This window comes from Tasmannia lanceolata, unplaced genomic scaffold, assembly GCF_043159265.1.
Source record: "Tasmannia lanceolata isolate RefF3 unplaced genomic scaffold, GAP_Taslan_0.1 ptg000006l, whole genome shotgun sequence".
NCBI lineage: Eukaryota > Viridiplantae > Streptophyta > Magnoliopsida > Canellales > Winteraceae > Tasmannia > Tasmannia lanceolata.
In genome coordinates this window covers 47374421-47399372 of record NW_027518683.1, presented here as the reverse complement: position 1 = coordinate 47399372, position 24952 = coordinate 47374421, and the positions used below count along the sequence as shown (strand labels likewise).

Sequence of the window (24952 nt, the reverse complement as noted above, 5' to 3'; positions counted from 1 at the left end):
CTCAGAGCTATTGTGTCCCTCCTAACCGTGCACGATAGCCAACCACCAAACATCATCATCCGATCTCCAGTGGCCTCATTTTTAATGGGGAGCCGCCGGTGTTCGGTGGTGGTTGTTGGTGGAGGCCATTAAAAATATATCAAATCCATCCACCATCCTCTCCAAAACCTACTTCCACTAACCCAAAAATCAGAATCCTCCTCCCCACTAGAATCAAATTATTCAGATCCCGTCCGAAAGTATACTCCAAGCCTTAACCATAACTATAATACTCCCATCACCCTTCCCCCTTCAAACTCTAATCTCCAAACCCTAACCCTCCTCATCCTTCCCCATTCAAACCCTAATCTCCACACCCTAGCCCTAACGACTATGATACTCCCCTCATCCTTCCCCCTTCAAACCCTAATCTCCAAACCGATACTCCCCTCCTTCCCTCTTCAACCTTAACCCTAACAACCTAATACTCCCCTCCTCCTCCTCCTTCAAACCCTAACCCTACATGGCTACTAATGCGTCTCATTGCCGCCGTCCACAACCTCCCTCACCTCTACATCCAACCTCCTCCTTTTTTCCTGAATCCGGCCGCCCTTTTTTGTTACTTCGGCTCCTTCCACAGCCTCCGACGACTCCCCCACCCACTTTCTCCATCAACCCTAACCAGATCCGGCCCTTTCAACATTAAATCCAGCCTTCTTGAGCCCAGATCTGGCCATTCCGCCCCTCCAGCCACCGTCTTTGCAATTCTTGCGAGATCTGCCCATCTCTGGGCAACATCCGGCCACCATCTTCTCCCTTGCCCATCAAGAGAGAGAGAGAGAGAGAGAGAGAGAGAGAGAGAGAGAGAGAGAGAGAGAGAGAGAGAGATGAAGCCGCCTCCCTCCCTAGGGATTCCGTCGACCTAGAGAGGGAGGGGGAGAGCCGGAAGGGCTTTCGCCTAGTTCTCATTAGAGTTAAAAGGAAGAGCCACACCAAAAAGAGTTGTTAGTTTGATCCAAGCTACCTACTGAATTAATGGAAAAAAAACATTTGATTCCGAATCCCATATGCGAACTTTGAAGCATACACAGCAATATTCCAAAAGAAGCCAGTGGAACACTGACTGAACAATCTTACATGTGATTGAAATGGATACCAGAATAAAAGGAAACCAAGAAGAAAAATTAAGGGTATCTTTTGATACCACCAAGATCATTATTTGGAAATAAGATATTTTATGGCAACTTTGGAAGCCATTACCTAAGTTAATTTTTTCAGCAGAGGATGCAACGATGTGATCCTTGCAACTGTCCATCATCTCAGCTGCTGGCAATCTGAACTTTGGATTCTTCTCGAGTTTGGAGCATGGGTGGGAGGGATGCAGTGATTTCAATTACCTGTAAAAGAGTAACACCATATAAATGCGTATCTTGAAGTGACAATACAAATTTCTTCAGGGGCATATCCAACTGTATCAGGGGACTAAAAGAACCTCCCATCAAAACAGTATCAAAAGTTTTATATTACATTAAGTACGATCGATGCAAAAACAACTACACAAAAGCATGAATAAGGGGTTAGTTAATGGATTATCTTTGTTTTTTTTATGACGAAGGGTGTCCCCACCCTTCGTTAATAACACAAACATGAAAACAGTATCTTAGTTCGTCTATTTTGATACTACTTTACAAAGAGTGATTTCTCTATAAGTTACTTTGATTTAAACTCTATTAATTCCACTATTATATATGCTTGCATTGGTATAAAATCATCATGTTTGCCACAGTGTAACCATAACTACTTGTATCCACTTGAATATTTACGTAGTATACATTACTAAAATAAACAAATCTTGTTTCAAAATAGGCTTATAGAGAGGCCTAGAATGATGGTTAACAAATATTAAGCTACTGAAGAAGGTACTTATGCTGTGGTTTAGTTACCTCACTCTTTGTAGGGTGACAGAGAACCAGTTGGTGGGCATGCAAGTGATAGCCACAGTCGCCAGGAACAGGTTGCGTAGGTCTCTGATAACCACTACAAATAAAAGTGGCAGAATAAAAGCCAAGTCATCTAAGGAGCTGAATATCGACTAGAAGATTAGCAGTTAAGAATAAAAAGGATCTGACGATTAGCAGTTAAGAATAAAATCATGCAGTGGTTGCATAATTGAACTAAAGACGGCAAACCTGCCCTCCATGGACACCCGCCGAAACGCATACCGAAATCAAAATTGTACTGGTATTAGTAGTATTCTTATACTATATCAGTATGTATTACCTAATTATATTTAGATGATTTGCATATAAAATATGATGTATGTATTATGTATAACTATTTATATAGTGAAATATGGTATGTACTAAATTATCAGACATGCGTGACAATTCATCTCACTATGTGGTCGAGGTTGTTAAACCCTTATGGATGGTTGTCTTGCTTATGCGATGGTTTCTAAGTGTTTATTTGTGCTTATTCTAGCATTTCCAGAAATTTCATTTTAAAATTCCATCATTTGCGTATGTGCCCATATATTTAGTGATTTTACAGTATTTTCACTGAATTTCATACCGAAACCGAAACATTTCTGTTTCCTTGACGACCAAAACCGAAACTGAATACCTTGGATGTAATTAGCATTAGAAGCTTGCTTGTGGAGTGGAATTGGATCTCTGTTCAATTCGTTAGTCATGAGATCAGATTCAATGTTCTCTAGTTCAAGTTTTTTTCACATACAGTTAACCATCCGCATATGAAATAATAGTCCCACTCAATCACCTTAGCATACTAGATTTGACACCATGAGGAAAGCTGTTTGATTGACACAATAACAAGCGACTGGGTTGATGATATTATGGTGGTCTTTGTGGACTTGCCTGGAGTAAATTATCTACATCCGATGATTCCAAGGCACAAGACTTCTACATGTGCTCTTGCTAAGTGTCGCTTCTCAGCTCTTCATGAGCTATGATTATCTGCTTAAAATACATTACTTCACTGAAATATCCAAACCAAGCCTCATTTGAATAGCAAGTCAAGTTTCAGCGTTCTTTTGTGTACAATAGATGATCACAATTCCTTGTTGTATCTAAGAAATCTTTCTACTTCAACATAATTACTGCAACTTTCAGGATGTGACATGATTGTTTGAAATTGTCAGGACCCTCTGGTAGTTGTGTTACATAAAAGGTTCTATCAGTAATTCCCTGTACCGAGAAAACTTTGCATTTTCATTTCCATGGACTGAGATCTGACTGAGAAAATAAGGGAACTGATAGCACCTTTTATGTCTCCAGTCATTGGCAAACTGCTTGAGGACGTACATCTCAAAAATTCAAGAAGAGCAAAATACTTCTCCAGATATCAGAACTTCTCCAGGTAAAAGGTGCCACATGGTACAGACACATTGTGACATGCTGGAACCTCAGGGAGATGCTAGAGTCAAATTTGTAAGTTACATCATAAGATTTCCAATGGGTTGCAAGCTACAGTACAGTCCTCATAAGTAAAAATCCCAAAGAAGTGCATGGCTTTGGATTGCAGGGCTGAAAACAAGATAAGGATTTTCTGTAGGACAGTAGGAGTCATGAATTTTGCCTCAGTCCCGTCTAGAGATCTTTATTGGAAAATTAGTCATCAAGGGATCAAAATACCATATATTTCTAATAAGAAATCCAAAAGATATTGGAGACTGGGTATTAATACTCAAAGTTGAACAACTTAATAGCTCTTGGTAAGTGACCCAAATCATAAATAACCAAAACTTTGGACTCTACCCGCACCATGCATAAGGAATAGATCACCTTGATGGTGAATTGACCATAACCAGTAGAGGTCCATATGATCATGTTCTGGGCCTCACTAGAGGAAGTAAAGAATACATGGAGTTTGGCTTATAGCTAAATGACTTCATTAATCCCCAAGGAATAGCCCTTACCTTAATAATGTGGAATAACCATCGGAGAACCTTTCCACTAAATATAATCTGCTACCTTAGCCAGATTAAAGTCCCCGCAACACACAGGTCTAACCATAATAGGGTGCCCTAACCATTAGCTCTGTCAATTCTTATGTTACAAATGAAGTAGATGAAAAGAGGCTTCTTGATTTCCCGTAAAATCAAGTTCTCAACATTCCATTTAACTATAAGAAAATTTTATCTTTCAAGAAAAATAATAATTCTTGGGCATAGGATTTAGTGAATATTATTTTGGCCCAAAGATCCTTGGGGCTGGAGAAAAGTCTCCACCACCAATTTGCATGCAAAGCCTATTCTGGATTCCCACACACTTAACACCTAGGCCCCTGGCCTTTTTTGCAATACAAACTTGCTGCCAGTTTATTAGGTGTTCCTTCTCCCACATTCAGCATGACGGAAACTCTCAAGAAAATAGCTTAGCCAACTGTAGGGTTATTTGTGGAGACGTGGTGAGGCACAAAATGTCCGAGTTGTAACTTTCCTTTGTTTCTTTTCTTTTGTGTTTTGTTTTGTTTTTTTTTTTTTTTTTTTGTTGTTGTTGTTGTTGTATGGTCATGTTGCCTTTTGTTTTCTAATGTGTCACTTCTTCAAAAAAGAAAAAAAGTTGCTTATGTAACAAGGGGACTCTAGATGATGCCATCAATGCATAGAAGGTTGTGTCTATAAATTATGGTTAAGAGTTGACGTTCTCAAAGGAGAAAAACTAAATAATTGAATTTGATAAGCAGAAAGTTGGCAATTGATGGATATATTAGGGAGGGAGAGCGGATTACTAGAAATCTATAGGGAACCTTGAAAAAGAGAGGGTTACAGGATGAACGCTTTACGAGATGGATGACTAGGGGAGAATGGGTTATAGGAGAGTCGATGCGATAAAGTAGGAAAACAATATGGGCGGAGTCAGTTTTCAGGATGAGTTAAAGGAGGAGAGTTGATAGCTAGTGAGGAAGTTACATGCAAGAGAAACAAACAAAGTGAGCGAGAGAGACTTCGATAGAGAAATACAAAATTAATGGGTATGGAGTCATGAATGGAAAAGAGTTAGGGGAAAAAGAGTTCAAGAGTTACTACTGGGAAAATGAATGGAAATAGAGTTTAGGTGATAGAAAACGTATAAACTGAGATAATGGGGAGAGATAAAACTGAGGGAAGATGATAAAAAAATAGGAACAAAGAACGTGTGAGTGAAAAATGGGAATCAAGAAATCGGGGAGATGAAAAAGGGAGAGAGGTCGGAGTAAAAGGAATAAAAGAGAAAATACTGGAGATAAATCGGTAAAAGGAAAAGTGAGAAGAAGTGGCGATACCGTAGGAGATAAAAGGGATTGCTAACTTTGGATGTTTGACCGACAAGACACTAGGTTTGGGCTGCTCTAATGCTGTTTAAAGTAATGAAATGCTTTCCGACCCTTGAAGAGAGCGAACAAAAGTACTCTCCCAATATGTATGCACAAATACAAGTCATAAAGAAAACATCACATATGAATGGAGGGGTGGTAGAATGTACCCTTAATTATAGAAAACAGAGATACAATTTATTGTTTATTGGTTAATGCTATTGATAGAGGTTCTCTTTATAGTCTACATGCTCATAATGAATTGATAGATTTTTGTTTATGAACAAGCATGAACATATAAATCATCAATCGAAACTACAAAGTTAGTCCAAAACTATAAAATAATAGCTCAAAGAAGGGTAATATTAAGCACCATTAAAAATATATATATATATATATATATATATATATATATATATATATATATATATATATATTAAGCAAATAAGAGTAGGCAGTTACAGAGTTTTTGTGGTGCCCACAAGTATGTGCAAGTACTTTTAAAAAAATTATGATGGGGCTCACATGGTTGGATGGCTCCTGACTTGTATAGGTCGTGTCCCAAAAATCATCTCCATAAGATGATTCTAACCCTTCGATCTATAGAGGGAAGGCACTTAGAAACCTCTACAGATCAGAGGGTTAGGATCATCCTATGGAGATGATTTTTGGGGTGCAACCTATCTAAGTCGGGGCCCAATAAATGAATAGTTTGGATTATCCAATCATGACACCATGTAAAAACTTGCAATTGTAATACTAGAAAAGCTACGACTACACACAATTACATGCTTATACAAAATATTGGATATTATAACATGTAAGAACCATCATATTTTCCATACCCATCTTCTGCAAAACTGTCATCTCTAAATCCCGAGTCAATGCATTTAGGATGACCACCGATAACATATAGAGGATCCCCTGTTAAGAGACATTCCAAAAGCAATATTCATCAAGATTTAGTCATCAATTGTCGAAACATAGATGTTAAATGGGAATCAAAATAGAAAATAAACATTGAGCTGGGAAATATGTACATTAAGATTCAAGAAAATATGCACATTTAGTAACACAATCATTTATGATAAGTGGCCCCAAATTGAGTGAACGGGTATCTTAAATTTTTGGAAGCAATATGACAGATTGTTACAAGAAAGATGAAGTTTGAGAGAAAAATTGGGATCTGAGAAACGAGAAACCCTTATGATTAGATTTTATTCAAATAAAGATAATTAATCAAATTATATCGTCTACCCCTAATTAGTCAACTACTTACAGGTGAAACAGAGAACTAAAAATAGTGAAAAAGGCAACAATGCCCTCAAATCAACCAACACTCTCCAGATAAAATGTAGATGCCATTCTTTTAATGCTCTGTTGTCAATAATGTCCTTTGAACTATTGTGCCGGAGTTTTGTGAGGTATCCGAAAATTGAAGAACAAACCTGACAAATAGAGTATCTCTTTGCCATTCAAAAAAATAAAAAATCTTGAGTATCTCGTTTGATGTCATCGTCTCCCTTCAATCTGAGAATGCCACACCATACTACACCTTTATTACCAACTGAGAACAAAATTAAGCAACAACTAGTAATAAGTACCTCACGTCCCTCTTGGAACCATTTGATCTTGTACTCTTAGGGATGCTGTTCATTAAATTTCAATTTGCACACCATCTGATGCCAATAAGAGGAAGATTTGCCTATTAGGATTTATTTCCATGTTCTTTAGTTTCTAGGATTTTATTTCCATGTTTTTAGTTTTTAGGGCTTTTATTTTCCATGTTATTTAGAGTTAGGGAAGTTATTTACTTTCCATGGAATTTTATTTTAATTGCCTATATATAGGTTTCATGTATTGGGGATTTTCAGTTTTGATGATTAATTGATTGGAATACAGATTTTCCCCCTCTAATTCTTCTCTTCTTCTGTTTCTAGTTCTCTTCCTCTTCTTCCCTCTTCTCTTATTCCCCTATTCTTCTTCTCCTTCTCTTTCTTCTTCTTCTAAATTCTCTTCCCCAGCCTACATCAAATTTGGTATCAGAGCAAAGATCCTTGGTCCTACATCCTTGAAACAATATTCGAGCTCCATCCTATATTGGTGGATGATATTACATAGCTTTCCTCTTGAGGTACACCTTGTTTGGAATATTTTGATCACAGCTTTCCTCTTGAGGTACACTTTTTTTGGAAAATTTTGATCACAGCCATGCTTCTTCATTGATGGCCTTTGGAAATGATATAGAAAAAAAATGTGATTATAGAGTGATTTGATTACATACTTTAACTTACATGTTCTTGATTGCTGACATAGTCTGGTTAACTGCAACTATAAAGTTCAAAACAAAGCAGTCTAAACTTAAATTTGCAACTATATACGGCTTGGTATTTTTCTTAGTTAACAATGAATCCACAACATCGAAAGTTTATACTTGTATTTTGAAATCCAACACATGATAACAGGATATGCAAAATTCACTTATAAATGCAAGATAATACCAAAATACTTTGTATCATGCTACATAACATCACAAAAATTTATAAATGAGATCAAAGAACAGATGCAAAAAAGTCATGTTTGAGTATATGTGAACCCCTTGCAATATAAGGTTTCCTATCAAACACCGTTTCGTTTCGTCACGCCTTGTACCGTTTAAGAAAAAAAAACACCAACCCGCTGTATCCACTCGTACCAGATCATACAATATGAAATAGGGCAAAACGCCCTGTTTCATCCGAAAACGCTTTTTTTTTTTTTGAAAAATCAGAGCAATGCACTTAAAAAACTTTTTTTTTAATTGTTTTGCCCTTATTTTTTTGTCCATTCTTACTGTTTTATAGTTGTTTGAAGGGTAGTTTGCCTCTTTTTGCCTCCCCAAACATAAAAAAAGCCTCTAAAAACCCCATCCGATCTCCCATTTTCTTCACTTCTTCCACCCTTTCTCTTTCTCAAATCCTTCTACTCAGATCTACTCTCATTATAATAGATTAAATATCAATCTTTTTATGTTTTATTTAAATGATTTTCTACTTCCAAAGGATTCTAATTCTAATTCTAAACGAAGGGGAGACTAGGAAGTGGAGTATTTGCCTTTCTTCAAAATGGTATATTCGAAAGAAGTACCACTTATACACTCAACATACTACCTTTTAGGTTTTATTTGTATTCTTTCGAATTTATTTTAGTTGTATTTCATTTTCTTTTCTATTTAATTAAATTTAAAGAACGAGATGAGCACAAAAGTCAACAATGCTTGTCTAAGGATGTAACACTGAAGCTTTTTTTCAGCCATTACAACAACTTATTACAAGTGAAACTTTCCTTTCCCATGCAGCGACTGCAGTACAACATACACCACAATGATATTTATTTATTCCTATTTTTCTACTTTATATTTTTATGGAGGGGACTGATATCACCTTGTTTTACACTTATCTAATTCGCATTTTGGGAAACATAATAGCTTTTGACACCTGGCCTGGGTAAAAAAATGTAAAACAAGGTGTTTCGTCCTATTATCAAAACATGGCCGTGCGGATATCAGTCCCCTTATGGATACATGGAAAGAGGCAAGTAGACTACTACACTCTTTTTTGTGTTGAATAGCGATAAATAGAATTGAAGAACTTAGATGCACTGTGAAAAGGTGAGAAAATGAATTCTCACTTGTCAACGAGAGATATACGAATGATCGTCAATATAAACATATGTAATGTCCCAACTAGTTTGGGACAAAGGCTTAGTTGAGTTGAGTTGAGTTATGTATAAACATATGTAATGTCGCTTACAGAAAGATGATAATACACAGGACTTGCCTAATGTAAAAAGGAAAGATAATACCCATCGCTTGTAAAGGACCAGAATCCATTAGGTAAAATACATGTAATGAGAACATAAGGGCTTAATGCCCAGGTTACTGTAGTTCTCAGTAATTTTCATGAAATCCCTGATGTGATATTAGAAGGCAAAGCTAATATTATCTTACAGTGTCAAATAACTAGTTAAACGTCCTGTTTACTCTTCAAAGATGGCAAGAGGGACTCGAATACTTTCTCTCTTGCAAAATAGTCTTCTAAAATGATCAGTAAGGCGAAAGAAACAGCAAAACATGCTTGAGATGATATAATGATAATTGAATATGTTTCCTCCTACTAAAAAATCATCAAATAATTTCCAACAGAATGTATAGCACTCGCATGAACCATTAAGTTCAGCCAAAACCAATAGGAGTAGAGAACACTCGAACTTACCTACAAGCGGATGCCCCAAGAAAGAAAGATGAATGCGTATTTGGTGAGGTCTCCCCGAGTGGATCTCCACCTATTACAGATCAGAAGAAAGCAGAATACAGAATTACATAGACTTAGATAATAGAATGGAAGTAGTAAGTTCTGCCGATGGCATTGACTATATAAGGTGCATGTATTATTTAAAGTGGACATAATGGATTACACAAACAAACTGCCTCTAGCGATAATCGTGTGCAGGATGTGTGCGTGCTAGAATAGCAAGGCATAACTTTTTATATTAAATCTTAAGTGGACAGAGACTTAGGCCATGTTTGGTAACCATGAAAAATTATTCCATGTAACATTCGTGGGGCCCAACTGTGTGAGAGGGGCTGATAAGGAAGGAGAGGGAGAGAATTTAGAGGGTGGGAGCAGAGATTGTATCAAAATTTCCTAAAAACTAGTGAAGAGAAAATACATATAATATAGAATTCATTTTTTGTTTTCCTGATGTATAGGAGCTTTTCATGCTCCCCTTACACACTCTCAAGTCTCTCCATCTCCCGCCCATCACTCACAACTGGCCCCACAGATATTCCATGGAATATTTTTCATGGTGCCTAAACATGGCCTTCCCAAAGATCGAAATTCTTGATCAACGGAGGAATAATATCATCATTTTTGGTCAATAAGATACCGAAGTGGAGGATTGACTAATTCCATACTAGAAATAATCGCAGGTCCATAGGCATAGTATATAATATATAGGCCGTACCTATTTCTTCATATTTGGGCTCCGAAGAAGTCTTTTTCTTTGATAGAGCTGATAAAACTTGTTGCTTTGAATGATGCATTTGTTAGAGAGCCTTGGGAATGTGTGGATGTATGGATTCTAGTTTCTCGAAAAAAAAACTTTTCCTGGAAAAGGAGTTTCCCACTGTTTGGCTAACTCATTTACAAGGGATTTTTTTTATTCTTGAGTTTCAATTTTTTTTTCAAAAGGCCAGTCATAGCTCTTATTTTCTTCTCCAAGAAAATGCCCATATCTCCTTAAACACAATCATTTGCGTATCCACAATATGTTTGAGAAAAAATAAAAAGGGGAAAAAAGAAAAAAAAATCCTATACACCCCTATTTATAGGAAATGACCAAAATACCCCTCTCTCATAGAAACTCAATTCAACTCAACTCAACTAAGCCTTTGTCCCAAACCAGTTGGGGTCGGCTAATGAAAATACCCCTCTCTCATAAAAAATGACCAAAATACCGCTTTCTCATAGAAAATAACCAGAATATCCTTATCTCATAGAAAATTGGCTAAAATAGCTCTATCTCATAAAATAACCATAATACCTCGATCTTGTAGAAAATGACCAGAATACCCCGTCTTTTATTTACCCCTAACTCATAGGGATTATGGGTATTTTGGTCATTTTCTATGTGAGAAGCATTTTTTCATTTTCATGGGTTAGGGAATTTTGGTCATTTTCATGATATAAGGGCATTTTGACTATTTTCTATGAGATAGGGGCAAGTTTGGTAATTTTTTGTGAGCAGAATTCCCTTGGTTGTAGTGAGTGATATGGATCTAATGAGGACAGCATCAACAACTTACTAGTTTCTTAAAATGATATTTGTCATGTGATGTTTGTGTCTCTGAGAATTAATGACATCTAATATGCATGTGTTTGATAGGAAATAGAAGATTAATGTGACAATTTTTTTAGCAAACACTTTGGGGCCGTTTGGATACGCAGATTTTAGAATCCAGGTTTTTAGTTTGAAAACAGTGTAAAAGAGGGTTCATGATCAAGCTGTTGTATGATGTCCTGACAGCGTTTCTTGGATTTTAAGTGAGAAATTCAGGTTTTAAAAATCTCTCCCGCATCCTGCGATTTCTAAAACCTGGAAATATGGGAGGATCTGCTATTCTCTTGCTGACGGAAAGAAGGGCGAGAAGTCAAAAACGACGGCTGGTCCTCTTCTTCTCTTGTCTCTTACCTACAATTTTGAAGAAATCCTGGATTCTAAAATCCGCATATCCAAACGGCCCCTTAGTATTATGATGTTGAATAACTTTTTTGTTTTTTGAAAATGTATGATGATGAATAACTAATCATGGTAGTTTCAATTTAAATTAATGAAGAATGAAAAATAAATAATTAACTATTTCATTATTCTCTTATTTGTGTGTATAAGTCTGAAGAATCTTACAGTTTACAATACAATTTAAGATCCGATACAAGATTCAACCCTTTTACGTTTTACGATTCGATTCTAATTTTCAAAACATTGATGTCAATAACTATGTGAGCTACTTGCTGTAGCAAGGCTCGTGAAGCAGTCCATGTTCAACCTACAAGAAAAGAAAATGGAAGAAAGAGCTGCACAATAAGACTAGAGATGCCAGATTAGGATGAAAATTGGAAGGTGGCATTATTTTAATTTATTTGAGCTTAGTAACACTTTTTTGTTCAGAGGTTTTTGCTAGCCTTGCCATGTTAAAATGTGAACAGTGTTTAGAGGCATATTTGTTCCCAACTTTTGAAATTGGGACATGAGGAGTTTCTATTTACATTTCAAAACAGAATTTGATTCTTTTGGGTAGAGATGTGTGCAATCTAATTCAATTAAGAGATAGAAGTCTAGAGTTTTCTCAATCAGATTACAAGATTGCTTGTTTTTCGAGAGAGTTTATGACTGAAAGTATAAAACTTTATAGTTTAACTTCAGAGGAATGGAAAAACTAGAATGTCTTTAAGATCATTGCAGCAAATATTTAGGACAAAGCAACAAAAATAGAAAAAAAATCTTATCTCAAACTATTGAATGATTTATATATAATTTTGTAATTTTTTACTATCATAACATTGTGACACTTGGTAAATCTTTCTTTTTACTAATTTGAGACAAAAACATTAAAGGGATAATACAAGGATAAAAAACAATTCAAGGGAACCAAGTACTTTTCCTAGTGAGAACCCGAGAAAAACCTCAAAATTTAGAATCTCCTAATAAATACCCTCAACAAGAAGGTCCGTGACTATGTGAAGCATTGCTTTGACGTGACAAGTGTAAAACGCTATCGTTTTGATTACTACTGAGAATAGAGTTTTAATGTTTTCGTTGTGTTTTCTTTTCGAAAATAACACAAAACATATATTATTCTCTCCCTTTTTTTTTGAATGGTATATTATTCTCTCCTTCGTTGTGTTTTCTTAAAAGTCTCAACCATGCCATGCATTGAAGCTAGTCACAATAATGTTAGCCATTTAAGCAGACTAAAAAAATGTTATAACTAAAGAAGGAAAATAATTTAACTCAACCAAGAAATTTTTTTTATGGAAGCATGAACAAAGGAGAGTATACCAATTACTAACTCAATGCCAGATAAGGTGATGGAAAAAAATGATCAGTTAAAAACAAGTATAACAAGTCATGCATGTGTATAGACTATAGATCAGTTAAATGGAGAACCTGGACCAATGTGCAGTTTCTTCGTACATCTCTCTCAACAACGCTAACTTTGCTTAAAGCTGGCTTCCCTATTAGTGACAAAGGACGCAAGACAAAAGCATTAAATACAAATTAAAAATGTTAGAAATTGAGAATCTATTTTTTTTTAAAGTAGAAATTGAGAATCTATTCCTATATTCATATGTCCTTCTATTTTGTACAGAAGAATAGAATTGTCTTCCATATTGATTAATTATGAGTGGCATTTCTAATTCTTTTTACTTATGAATAAAATAGCTTAAGTGATGATAAATCATTATTTTTTTGCTATTCCAATTCCATCTTGGTATCATAAGACCCTATAACTTGCTTCCCTTCTCTTCCAGCCACAACAAGAAAGATCGATGAACATTCAAAGGACTTTATTATCACAGAAAAGAGAAAGGGCTGACACAATTATGGTGATATCATCCATATGACTGACATCAGTAGCCCATACAACCGCCTTCACCGGTTCGCTGCGGGGGCTTACGATTGTTTGGAATGCTCTCATTTATAGATAGTTGCCGTTTTCGTAACTTTTTACGACCCCTAGAGAGGGGGTACATAGGGAGAGAGTGGAGCTTTTCGATTTTCTCCCTCCATAGCTGCTAGCGTTTTTTGCCTTTACTTTTTCTGTAGTTTTTTGGCTCTATTTGCCCTCCTTGGTCTTCTATTTTTCAATGAATTGATCCTTACCATTCAAAAAAAAAAAAAAAAAAATTTTTACAACACCTTTTTGTATCAGAACTAACAGTATGTGAATGTTTTCTTGATACAGGTGCACCTATGATGGGATATTTTTCCATGAGCAATATGATGGTTATCTTGTTTGAACCATTAAGATTTGAACGCATGTCGTTTATTTCATTGGGGCCTATCTAACTCGATATTTGATGATCAATACAATACTTGATATTTGTTTGAACCATTAAAATTCCTGAATTCATTCAAACTTCGCTTTGTGTTTTTGTGGTTAATTCAAGTAGATAGTAATAAATATGGTCATTCAACCCATAATCCTAGAGAAAATAATCTACGAGTAAACAATGGTCGAAGAAGTTGTCAAATTTTTTATGTCACAGGGTACCATATCATTACCTTACCTAAGCAATGTAATCGATACACACCAGATACTGGTTCAATTTTTTGCAGATACCAAAACAATAGGTCAATGCTATATATGACCCCTTGAAATCAATGCATATCGTATCAACTGGTAATTCAAGTGTGCTACTTAATAATGATATGATGATTGGGGTTTAAAGAAGTATTTTTTTTATCATGTGTAGTTTGTAAAAAGAGCCAGGGTAAAGAAAGTGTTTATGTTAACAATCAATATTTGGTTGTGGAGGCATATTGCAATGTAGACTTGGTAGGGTCTAAAATGGATAGGAGGTCTATATCAAGGTAATCTTTCTAGAGGCAACTTAATCACAAACAAAAGCAATATATAGTTTGTGGCAGAAAGACCTAGCAGAAGAATGGTGCACGGTACATGCAAATTGAATTGGCTCAAGATCAAAGTAAAGAGTTCTGGCTAAACTTGCAGTGAAACTTCATTGTGACAACCAGATCACCATACACATCTTGTCTAATCTTGTTTTCCATGAGAGAACAAAGTACTTTGATGTTTGCTATTACTTTGTTACAGAGAAGGTGCCACAGAATGTGATTAGTTTCACATATATTAGATCAGTAGAGAAGAATGTTTCATATAAGCAATTCAAAAGGAAGTTCTCATCATATTCTTTCCAAGTTGGGCATCATTGATATCAATGCTCCAACTACCGGGAAATGTTGAGAATTTATTCTTATATCCACGTGTCTTGTTCTTTTGTGCAGAACAGCAGAATTGATATTTTTTATTTAATCACTTAATGACTGGAATTTATGTAACTAAAAAGTTACATAGTTAGAAAGGGCTATAGTGAGAAAGGGGACATGCACTTCCTCTACATAGCACAATTTTCTCTCAACTCAAATTTAGCAGATCACGAAATATTCTATATTTTTTATTTAATCACTTACTGATTGGCATTTATGTAACTTTTTTTTAACATAGTAAGAAAGGGCTTTAAGTGAGAAAAAGGAGGAACACTTCCTCTATATAATACTATTTTCTGGTGTTTAAAAACTCTCTGACTCGACTCGCAATTCGCCCGAGTTGACTCCCTTTTACCTTGGCCGCGTTCCGCATTGCACTGCATCTGCATTCCTCGTTTTGCCCTACGGAGTCAATAAAAACTCCTATAACTCTCCCGAGTTATGACTGGGTCAACTGTGTTCTTGGCCGCGTCCGAGCCGAGTCGACAAGGATTTTTCTTGGCCGCATTCCTCATCACATCCGCGTTTTTAGTATTTTCTCTCAACTCAAATTTAGCAGATCACAAAACGTACAAAACAAAGATGACATTACATTAACTAATCCTAATAACATGCTTGGGAAGGAATTGTTGAACAGATTTCGTTAAGTCCCACTACAAGTTCTTAATTTTTTATCGTTTAGTTATTTATGTTTATTTGATAGGACCCATCATTGGATGGCCCTAATGGTTCTTAGAAGTTGGACATTATAAATAAATTGGAATTGTGGGGTGGTAGTTAACAAAACCCATACAAACTCTTTCTCCTCCTCCTCCTCCCCACTACTTTTTCTATCTTTGACTTACATGGATGAAGATTCTAAAGCTTATTTGGTATCAAAGTGATGATACTATAGAACAAGAAGAGTAAACATTTCTTTTCATTTCTTCTTTGGTCTCCTCCTTCAATAGGGATTGCATCCAAGAAGAAACATTAGATCTGATCTTACTTTCCACCTTATTGGCGATTGCACTTTTTTCTTTTCTTATGCCGCGTTCTCTGGCATCCGCCTTTATTGGGGATAGCATCCAAGATAAAGAAGTAAGAACTAAGAACGCATAGTGGGCCCTATCTAAATTAATATCCTCAACAAGAAGTATAACTATGAATGTGATACAATTATGTAGCATTTGGATATAACCTAAAAACAAGATCAAAGAACAATATCCAGAAAGCTGAGATAAGAACCTGATGAGGAAGCAACGTAAAGCCCTTTTGCCACCCCAGGATATCGCATCATTCCAATCGGATGGTTGATCACAATCTGTAACATATAAATTATCTACAAATTATGTAAAAAATATTTGGAATGATTTCCTAATTTGATAACAAAATTTATACAACCAATTAAGAACTAAGAGAAAATTGATTAGCCCTACCAACCAGACAAAGTGGTTAGAATGCACAATCAAAAGAAACCTAGAAAATTATAACAATAGTCGCTCAGTTAATATAATATATAATGACAGAATCTGTTCCGAGGAGACCGCGTTCAGAGATCCAGTAGCAACAGAAAAGCATTACAATCTAGTTATATATACAGAGAGAGAGAGAGAGAGAGAGAGAGAACGGTGTTGTATCATGATAGCATGATAGCATTTTACCTCATCCTTGTCAATTATCCCTGTGGCCAATGCTCGGTATATTTTTGAAATTCTTCGTGTTACACTAAGCTCCGTATCAGTATTTCTGCACATCTGAAGAATGAGTTTTGATAGAGAAAGTGATCATGCATGAAAATCACTACACTATGAGTGTATCGTGTGTATCACCAAAAGAAGCCAAGATGATATGCTCAAACCTCTACGAACAACATCAATAAAAGAAACCACGGCATTGAAAATCACACTATGAGAAAGTGATCATGCATGAAAACCACACTAAGAGAAAGGGATGATTCAAGAACTTAGAAGATACTGGATTATTGCTTTGGCTTATTAACTGAATGTGGGAGATTAACTGATCATTTCTTGCTTTGGATTGTTATAGATCAGCCCCTCTAGTGATCCTTGTAATTTGTTATGGGAACCTCTTGTCCCCGTTTTTGTAATTACTGGATTGTTGGAATAAATCTTTGTTATCTTTCAAAAAATACAGAGTCCATAATTGATCGATCCAAGTATTTTGATCATTTTAATTTTGCTAGAAACCATGGCATGAATCGTCAAAATTCAGTTTTACTAGAAACCACAGAGTGAACCATCAAACTTCTTGAATCTAAGATGAAAATTAGGCTCTGCTGAAATAAGTAGTCACATATTTTAGAAAAGCTACAAATGAATGCCAATAGGAATACATGTAAGTTGGATGTGATTTGTTTCACCTATTTTCCTTAATGATCATTGCACCGTCAGCAAAACATGAAGCAAGGCGAGCTTTGGCAACCTTTGTCTTAGCACAAAGTAATATTCCTAAATTCCAAGTATCAATCAGTGAGAGACCAATCCAAGAACAGAATATCAAATAATAAGTTGCATCCCCCACAATGAATTACTGGAAAACAACAAAGATTTGCGCTACCACATTGATAATAACCAGAAAAAAGAATTGAACAGTAGAGGTAAAAAAAAGTTGAAGGAAGAGATGATAAATCAAGGAAAACAAAAAGAAAGAGAGAAATGATTTTTTTATAAAATAAAGCATCTAGACCCGGATCCCTTACATCTCTACTTTCATCAGACATACAACTGATTTTGAGAGCACTTGTACTTTAATAGGGGAGTCACCAATCCCGAAAATGGAACATATAATATACTTTGCATGTTGGGTAACAAGCGGGTAATCGTTCATCCAATGGAGAGAGAGCTTGGGTTCCACAATGTGGACTTCTTCCCCATCCTTTCAAAGATCGACCCCAATAGAGATTTCAACAATGTTCTAGTGCCAAGGGGAAGACCAAGATAAGTGATTGGAGGCTTCCCGGATTTACGCCTCAAGATTCCAACACTGTAGATTCGAAGTTGAGGGCATATTTCTCCTCTCTTTAATAGTTTTCGCATAACTATGAAGATGGTTGAAAATTTCCCATACCAAGATAAAAAGAAAGAGAGGGTCACCTTTACTAACCCCTTCAGGCTACAAGAAAAGATCCACCAGGCTCCCCTTACTGAGAATTAAAAACCTAGCCATTGAGATGCATTTGCAGGCCGACTGTTGTCATGTTATTCCAAACTACATCTTTCTCATCATAGAAATTCATATTACATGTGTTCAGAAGCCTTTTACATGTCCAATTTACATATCATACTCAAGTCTCATTTCGTGGCTTCTATAATAAACATATCCATTTGCTATAAGCACTCATAGGATTTGCTTAGCTTTAACAAAAGCATCATGACTTGGAAAAATCACTTCTAACAGTCTTTTTTAATTGAGACAAGGGGAATAAACTGAGGTCATTAACCAAGAGAAAAGTTCAAGAACATTTTAACAGAAATGAGAAACTTTGCGCTTCAATCTGGATGGGGACATCGATCTAGATCCATAGGCAGCGATGACAACCGCCTTGGCTGCATTCTAGACTTATGTCACAGGTGTCGTTATCGGGAATTTCTCAGCAAGGGAAAATCTCCGGATATAATAATTTTTTTAAAATTTTTTCGGCTTTATATTGGGAAAAAATGACAAAAATAAAATTATTTAAAAAACATGTAAACATATTAAATTTAAGAAAAATATAAAATAAAAATATTGAGATAATATCGGGATATTATCGGAATATTTTATGATAAAAACAAAAAATATCTCTATATTTTTAAAATCTCATGATTAGTTCGGGATTTTGTCGTTTTATCAAAATGTTACGATAAAAACACAATATTTTTAAAATATCAGAGATATTTGTGACATAGTTCTAGACCAATATTTTACCTATTTTTTACTGATCTCTTCAGTTTTGTTTAAACATTTTTTTCCAGAGGTGTCTCAAATCTTGAAGTGCAAGACTCCAACACTCAAAAAGAATAATTATTGGATGTTCTCGACCTTTATTTTGGATCACCGTTTTATTAACTACAAGAAATTATTTTGGCATTTTGGCAAAATAGGGTGTCTGCGCAGATGACGTCTTTAAAGTTAAATGTCAATGACATTGATCTCAAAGCAAATCTAATGATCAAATTAAAGTGTGTTGGAGGAACCGTGCCATACTGCCATGAAAATAGGACCACTGTGTCTCAGACTCTCAGTATGTAGAGGTCCTTTCCACTATTCCAGTGAATGATGAATCTCCATGCTCACAATTGCAAGTAGATTCTTCTTATTGTTAGGACTGGAGGAGCACTGTTCAAGGACTTCGGAGAGAGAGAGAGAGAGAGAGAGAGAGAGAGAGAGAGAAAGAGGCAAATAGAAAATAGAGCGTAAAATAAATGACAAATGAGTACAGACTGTGGAGATAGAGAAGAGAGGTAATCTATAAAGAGGAAAAGGTCAAGAGATTGAAGAAGAGGGAGGGAGGGAGGGAAAGAAAAAGTAAAGAAATACAGAAGAATGATAAAAAAAAAAAAAAAAAAAGAGGGTGAGGAAGAGGGAGGGAGGAAAAGAAAAAGAAAAGTAAAACAGAAGGATGATAAAAGAAAAAAGTCGAGTGAAAGATGATCATTTTCAAACAAAAAGAGAATAATAAAATGCAGAAAGTATAAAGACGAGATAAAGGGACAAGATGAAAAAAAAAGAAAGATAAAAGATAAAAAAAGGATTAATAAGACAAGATCAAGATGAAGAGAAAATGAGATGTTCCATTGCACCTTGTAGATCATTAGTGAGCTTCTCCAAGAAGAGGGTTTTGATAGCATGTAAGTTGAAAAGTGCTAACACAATTAGCTGATATGCATGTCAAGATTCATCGCATACATAAAATAAGAATATGAATATGAATAACACAAAAGATGCAAATTCAATTTTCATCTCTTTACAAGAGACAGATAAGGAGAGAAAAAAACAGGTAGAGAGAGATATTGTTATAGGATAAGAGAGAAGGAAAAAAGGGAGAGAGATAGAGAGGGGTTGCATGTACCTTGCATAGAGAATGAGATGCCCTAATAAGTTTGAGAAAGAAAAGAAATAGAGAGAAGAGGTTGTGAGAGGATAAGAGAGAAGGAAAATAAGAGGAGGAGAGACAAAGGGATTGCAGGTACCTTGCTTTGAAAATGAGATGCCATAGGAAGCTTGATCGTTAATGAGGCCCTCTTAAAACATTGCAGGGGTTACACACACCTTGTTTAGAGAATGAGATGCCCGAAGAAGTTTGAGAGAGAAAATAAATTGAGAGAAGAGATCGTGGGAAGATAAGAGAGAACAAAAATATGAGGGAGAGAGACAATGCTTTGAGAATGAGATGCCATAGGAAGCTTGATCATTAATGAGATCGCACATACACATGTCCATCTATCTCTCTATCTCTCTCTCTCTCTCTCTCTCTCTCTCTACATATATATATATATATATATATATATATATATATATATATATATATATATATATAGATATATATATATATATATGATAAATAGATTGGATTATAGGCATTATAATTAAAGAACAAGAACGATGAAAATAATAGATTATGTCTTAACAACTATTTGCTCGGATAATATTTGCAGTTTGTAGTTCTTAATACCTATCCACTAAAATCAAACCTGAAGTGCCTCTTCCCAAGCGATGAACAGGAACATAATGTGGTTCTTGAGCAATCATTGATCCAGAAAACCCCAAGGAAGAGCTTGGCTTTTGTGCCCGCCATTGGAGTTGGGTCAAAACAGTTCGTTGTTGGAAAAGTCCACCAGGTAAAACTTGCAGGCCAGAAGGTTTATTTACTGCAACCTGAACCCATAAAACATTGTAATATTATCCACAAATCTAATAAGTTAACAAAGAGGGAACCATTTAATTTTAGATTATTGAACGATTCTTGAACTGCCTAGAACAATCGTAACAATAGGGTATATTCAAATACGACAGCAACCCTACACAAGATTAACATGCCATATTTGACCTTCACAAAAAATTTCATAATGACTCCATCAATTTTCTCATCATATGCAAATTCCCATGAAGAAAAATTAAATTTAAGTATTTAAAAAACAATTCTAATGATTAAAAGAACTAGTCTGATTATTTAAAGCAATAAAAATCTTTACCATATGATCATCCTCAAAGAGAACTTCAAGCATATATGGTGCATAAGGCTCTTTCCATGGCAAACGACAATACAGCAATTCAGAACCAACTCTAAACAATAAAAGGATGGATGTTGTCAATAATAAATTGCTTAATTTAGTGACCAGAATTACAAAGTAACATTACCAACAAACAAAAATTCTAAATATCATTCATATAAAGAAATGACCTTTGCAACAGAAAATATTTAATTTGCATGAAATCTTGTAGCTAATTATATCATTACTCAATAATTGGCAAATCACAAATAGGGGGCTGTAATCATAACCAGGCACTAAATAAAAGAGTAACAGCAAAGAAATAAAGATGATCAACTGACCATCAAACAAGATAAAAGCCTTATCAGTAATGAATCATTTGCGACAATAAAAGAATAATCTCAATTCCTAATTGAAATCACTTGCGACAATATTATAACTGAAACCAACTGAGAAAAGACAATTCATTTAAACACATGAAAAATCCAATGTGCTCTAGCAAACATATCAAAAATATCTAATCATCCAAGTAAAATGCGAAGATTTTCTGGTAAAAACCTGAGAGCTGTGTCTGGATCTGTTACAACTTGACCGTCAATTGTTATCTGCAGGGTAACAAACATCTAGGTGATAAAATTCCATACCATGCAAGAGAGAAGTCGTTAAATTCCACCCCTCACATCCATAACCATTGAGTAACCAACCTGCCCATTCCGGATCCGCTGAATCCAACTGCGATTGGATCAAATCAACATCAGAACCATCAACACAATCCAAAATCACATCAAATTTGAAGTGTTTTGGCAACCAAATGACCAATAAACCATACTCACAAATATTTGTCACAGGAATTTTTTTCGGGATGTTTTAAATTTGTTTGCTATTTTCAGGTTTACATCAGGAAAAAACTGAAAAAATAAAATATATAAAAATATAAAATTTAAGAACGAGATTAGGACAACAAATAATATCGTGATATTTTAGCGATATTTTGAAGTAAAAATAAAATATGAAGACGTCTCAATGATTTTTCAAAATCTCGAGAAAATATCAGGATTTTGCCGTTTTATAAAAAAATTGCAAAATATCCCAATACTTTAAAAAATATAGGAGATATTTGTGACTATGCAATAAACATCATATCCATGCATAGCGCATCCGATGTTTCTTTCTATGCACATATATTCAAGAGTATGCATGCATACATTATGTGTGCATGCAATGTACGAGAATGTACATGTGAATGTTTGCATTCAGATTTCCACAGGAGTGTATGAACATGTTTATGCACAATGCCATCATAGGATAATCACAAAGAAAAATGCTGCTTGGAAAACAGATAGTGGCTCTACAGTTCGATGATCTGGAGCATTCCTTTACAGCGAGCTCTAACATGCACAGGCAAATGCCATAATAAAGAACACAGAGACAAATGGACAGTTAAAAACAAAATGGTACACAGTCCACATTCACAGGCAAATGTATATTGGTAAGAAGGCAAGCATTTTTTTTATGGCATGACTTCTGAATTGTTTGATGGCATAACGTGCACTATAATAGTGTGTAGTTTTTCCAAACTCTCTGATTGATCCATATCATCCAATTTCCAGACCACCTCAGACTTCCCATTAACTGTCGATCAGGCAAACCTAACCCCTAGAGAAATGACATTTGCACCCTTGTGCTTCAATAATAACACTCAACTCTTTTCTGGAGACTTTTCTAACTAGCTTTTTAAGACTTATAATTCCAAAAATTCTCTCAACAGCCAATAAGAAACGTGGTTAATACAGTATTGACTTCCCTGATCAAAACAAGAGAGTTTAGGTCGCATTTCCCATTATATAGTATAATCGAAGGTGGAGCCCTTGCAAAGTTGCCAAGGTGAGAAATGGGAAACGGAAACGGGAAACACAGGGAAAAAGATAGAGGGGAAACGAGAAATGGGTAAACAATAAAAAATCGTACGAGAAACGTCTTGGGAAACACATTAGAAATGTTTCAAAAACGATAGAGAAAAGGTAATGTAAACGCATGTGAAACACAAGGAAAACATGACATATATGGTTTTGTAGATTTAAAATTTCTTCAGTTCAAAATTATATTTGGATATTACTTACTTTTAGTTTTTATTACGGTATCTGCTGTTGTTTTCCTTTTTAATATCTATCCCACAAATTTTTTGTGTGTGTTTTTTTTTTTAAATAATTTTCTTAAGTTTCACACATATTTCCCACACATTTCACATACGTTTTCTACAAGTTTTCCATACGTTTCTCACGTGTTTCATATAAGTTTCTTATATGTTTCTCATGCATTTCGGAAATGAGTTTCCCACCTTTTCAGGGAAACAAGTTTCCCACCCTTCTGAAACGCTTTTTAAGGGAAACGAGTTTCCCACCAGCCTAAGGAGTTTCCGGCTACTATGAACGCTTGAGCTAGACAGTCTGGATTAATCGAAGGCGAACATAGACCATTTCCTATTATATATATATAAGTGTTTCTGGTTGACCAACCAGATAACTTATCTGGTCCGTCAACCAGAAATAGAGTGGGGCCCACATTGTTTGGGTGATCCAAACCATTCATTTGTTGGGCCCTGGCGTCGATAGGAAGAGCCAAAAAATCTTCTCAATAGGATGATCCTAACCCTCTGATCCGTGGAGGTATCTATACTGTGCTGTGAATTTTAAAACTCCGTAAGCCAAGTCGGCCCGGTTCTAGTCCTATCGGGTCAATCATGAACTCCTTTGACTGGTATGACGCAACGAAAAACTCGATATGCCAAGCATTGAATCACCTTAGTGACTTAGTCGACCCAGTTTTGCCCTAGGTGAGTTATCGTCAGATTTTTCATAGAATGTTGGGTCACCAAGAAGCAGCATGTGCATAATATGAGTGTAGGGAGATGCGAATGCTTAGATGGATGTGCGGCCACAAAAGGTCAGATCGAATTAAAAATGAAGACATCCATAAAAAGGTGGGGATGGCATCAATTGAGGAGAAGATGAGAGAGCACCACTTAAGGTAGTTTGGGCATATCCAACGTAGGCCTTTGGATGCTCCAGTGAGAAGAAGTGACCTGTGCCAAGTTGATGGAGTAAAACGAGGTAGGGGCAGATCGAAAATATCGAAAACAACTTGGGTAGAACAGTGAGGAAAGACTTGAGGGCTAGGAACATAACAGAGAACATGAGCTTGGATAGGATAGAATGGAAGAAAATGATCCATGTAGACGAACCCAACTAGTGTCAGGAGTAGACTTAGTCATTTTGAGCCGGGTAGATCCTTTCACCTTCTTCATGAAAATTTTCTAAAGGATTCATTAGCCGACCCCAACCAGTTTGGGACAAAGGCTTAGTTGAGTTGAGTTGAGTTATCGTCAGAGTATGAGTTTTTAAACATGCAATGGCCAATTGAACATGGGATCCACCAGGTAGGCAGTCTGGATTAATAAAACAGAACGTGCCACACATAATTGAAAAGGAAAAGGTAGAGAACAACAAGTAGTACAATGTGTCTAGTTTCTTACCCTTCTAAAGGGGCCGAATTGTTGTACTTGGAAGCGTAGAATCGGATCAGAGTCCAACCTGTGATGTGAGGCACCATATAAACTCACTAGTTAATCAAAACTCAAACCCTTCAGATTACTTGAAGTAAGTTAGTTAGAAGAGAAGAAAACGAGAGAGAGAGAGAGAGAGAGAGAGACCAGTGTTTGTGGAATGAACGAGGTCAGAGTAGGTTAGGCCATCGTTGAGATCGGGCCAGGGCAGTCCGAAAGCTGGTGCTGGTGGTGGGTCCGCCTTTTGCTGCTCTTCTTCTTCTTTGTCACTCGCCATATCAAAGTTATGAAAACCAAAACTAAATATACACCCAATTTCGCTTCCCAAGGAGTTCCATTGTAATTT

General features: G+C 35.8%; 1 protein-coding gene across 3 annotated transcripts; it reads right to left on the bottom strand.

The window, feature by feature from the left end:
• Positions 1-1011: 1011 nt before the first annotated feature.
• LOC143880407 (Pseudouridine synthase family protein) lies at positions 1012-24952 on the bottom strand. 3 transcript variants are annotated; one of them, XM_077383384.1, is made up of 14 exons: positions 24754-24952; positions 24577-24634; positions 21749-21776; positions 21603-21649; positions 21027-21117; positions 20525-20709; positions 17213-17275; positions 16494-16578; positions 16078-16153; positions 13006-13073; positions 9549-9618; positions 6141-6219; positions 1923-2016; positions 1012-1376 (listed from the first exon to the last, which is right to left on the bottom strand). In XM_077383384.1, exons 1-14 carry the CDS (start codon positions 24881-24883, stop codon positions 1299-1301), a joined length of 1152 nt encoding a protein of 383 aa, XP_077239499.1. In that variant the 5' UTR covers positions 24884-24952; the 3' UTR covers positions 1012-1298. The 3 variants fall into 3 exon arrangements, with proteins under 3 accessions (XP_077239499.1, XP_077239498.1, XP_077239500.1); XM_077383383.1 differs by having other exon boundaries at positions 17213-17300; positions 20526-20709; XM_077383385.1 differs by lacking the exon at positions 9549-9618 and having other exon boundaries at positions 17213-17300; positions 20526-20709.

Bases quoted from the DNA above. Each gene is read 5' to 3' on its own strand.
- LOC143880407 (XM_077383383.1), bottom strand. From the start codon at position 24,883: ATGGCGAGTGACAAAGAAGAAGAAGAGCAGCAAAAGGCGGACCCACCA. The intron at 21,777-24,576 runs GTAAGAAACTAG...ATCCAATCGCAG, and splicing joins AATTCGGCCCCTTTAGAAGG to TTGGATTCAGCGGATCCGGA. The intron at 9,619-13,005 runs GTTCTCCATTTA...GATCTGTAATAG, and splicing joins GAAACTGCACATTGGTCCAG to GTGGAGATCCACTCGGGGAG.